This window comes from Acyrthosiphon pisum, unplaced genomic scaffold (assembly GCF_005508785.2).
Source record: "Acyrthosiphon pisum isolate AL4f unplaced genomic scaffold, pea_aphid_22Mar2018_4r6ur Scaffold_349;HRSCAF=771, whole genome shotgun sequence".
Classification (NCBI taxonomy): Eukaryota; Metazoa; Arthropoda; class Insecta; order Hemiptera; family Aphididae; genus Acyrthosiphon; species Acyrthosiphon pisum.
In genome coordinates, this window is record NW_021772934.1 from 4,869 (window position 1) to 6,593 (window position 1,725).

At 31.1% G+C, this 1,725-nt stretch overlaps 1 protein-coding gene across 1 annotated transcript; it reads left to right on the plus strand.

Annotated features, from left to right (window-relative positions):
- Positions 1-55: 55 nt before the first annotated feature.
- Positions 56-1,495, plus strand: LOC103310983 (putative nuclease HARBI1; the record flags this gene model as incomplete). The annotated part of the gene is made up of 4 exons (XM_008190493.1): positions 56-66; positions 376-511; positions 928-1,181; positions 1,321-1,495. Coding segments are annotated over exons 1-4 (576 nt in total), but the record flags the coding sequence as incomplete, so codon positions are not given.
- Between the last annotated feature and the right edge of the window lie 230 nt (positions 1,496-1,725).

Below are 1,725 nucleotides of genomic sequence, written 5' to 3' on the forward strand. Positions count from 1 at the left end.
AGTACTACCTATATATAATGCATGAATGGCATAGTCGTAACTAGTCCTTTAAGTTATGGGGGGTGGGTAGATTCCAAAAAAATGTTTATATCGATTTTTTTTTAATTAGATTATTATTTTTTATTGGTTTCTATTGATGTTTACAACTGACTTGAATGATTATTCGTTTATATTAAACATTATATTTTTTATATTGTAGTCAAAAATAAAGTTAATACTAATTTATAAATATTTATCATTTATTTACTAGTATATAAACACATACATTTATCCAAAAATTCTGGGGGGCTGCAGCCTACCCCTAGTTACGCCTACAATGAATGGTAGTTTAATACAAATACACTAAAATGTACATGATTTTTATTTTAAAAACAGGCTATCAAAGGAAACATTTGGTTTTTTATGTAATTTGATTGGCGAAGAATTACGTAATTCTCGTAGAAGTTTCGCGATTTCTCCAGAAATTCAAATTTTAGTAACATTACGTTATTACGCAACAGGAGCATTTCAAGTATAATATAGACAATATACTAGTATAATATTATATTCTAATATATTCTAAGTTATCAAGTAGATCTAAGAACCCTTTTCCATTAATAATAAAGTTCTCAGAATGAAAACCTGCCTATCACTTGTATAAAATATAAATTAAAATGTTTTTATACAATTACAAATTACCTACTTACTATTAAAGGTAGGTAGGTACTTACGGTAATCGGAAAAAAAATCCCCAGACTACAATATTACTCACGACCACATGCAAATGGTTGAATAAATATTTTTTAAACGTATATTATATTATATTTTTAATTTAAGCTAACAATATAAAATTAAATATTTTTTGCACACGATCGTGGTGTACTACTTGATAGTTGATATTATATTAGGTAGGAACTTGTTTATAAATATTTTGGAATAATTCTTTAGGCTGTCATTGGAGATCATGTGCACGTACATAAATCGACCATTTGTAGAACAATAAAACGTGTATCACAAGCGATTTGTCGTCTTCGATCTCAGTTCATTGATTTTCCGAGAAATGCCGAACAGAAGAACATGATTCAAACAGGATTCTTCCAATTACGTGGCTTTCCTAGGGTTATTGGTGCCGTGGATTGTACACACGTTAAAATCCAGTCACCAAACGCCAACATAGGAGAACGATTTAGAAATCGAAAAGGGTATTTTTCGTTTAATGTTCAGGCCATATGTGACAGCAATTTGAAAATTATGAATATTGTCACTAGGTAAAAAAAAAATCAGTACCTACCTAACTTGTAACTTATAAGAAGGGGGTACTTTAATATTTATATTATACAGGTGGCCTGGTTCAGTCCACGATAGCACAATATTTGATAATAGCATGATAAGGGCTCAATTTGAAAATAATGAATTTGGAAATTGCTTTTTATTGGGAGATGGTGGATATCCTTGTCGTGACTATCTAATGACTCCTCTCCTTAATCCTTATACCGAGCCAGAGAAACGATATCAGGTAGGTATAATTTAAATACGAGTCTTTAAATCCATGTACATTATTTTACCTTACATAATAGCGAGCCCATATTGGCACAAGAAACGTTGTGGAAAGGATGTTCGGTGTATGGAAACGAAGATTTCCTGTGTTGGCATTAGGTATACGTATACAGCTGAACACAGCCATGATGACAATCGTTGCTACTGCTGTTTTGTATAATATTTTAAACAGCAAAACGATGAACTGCC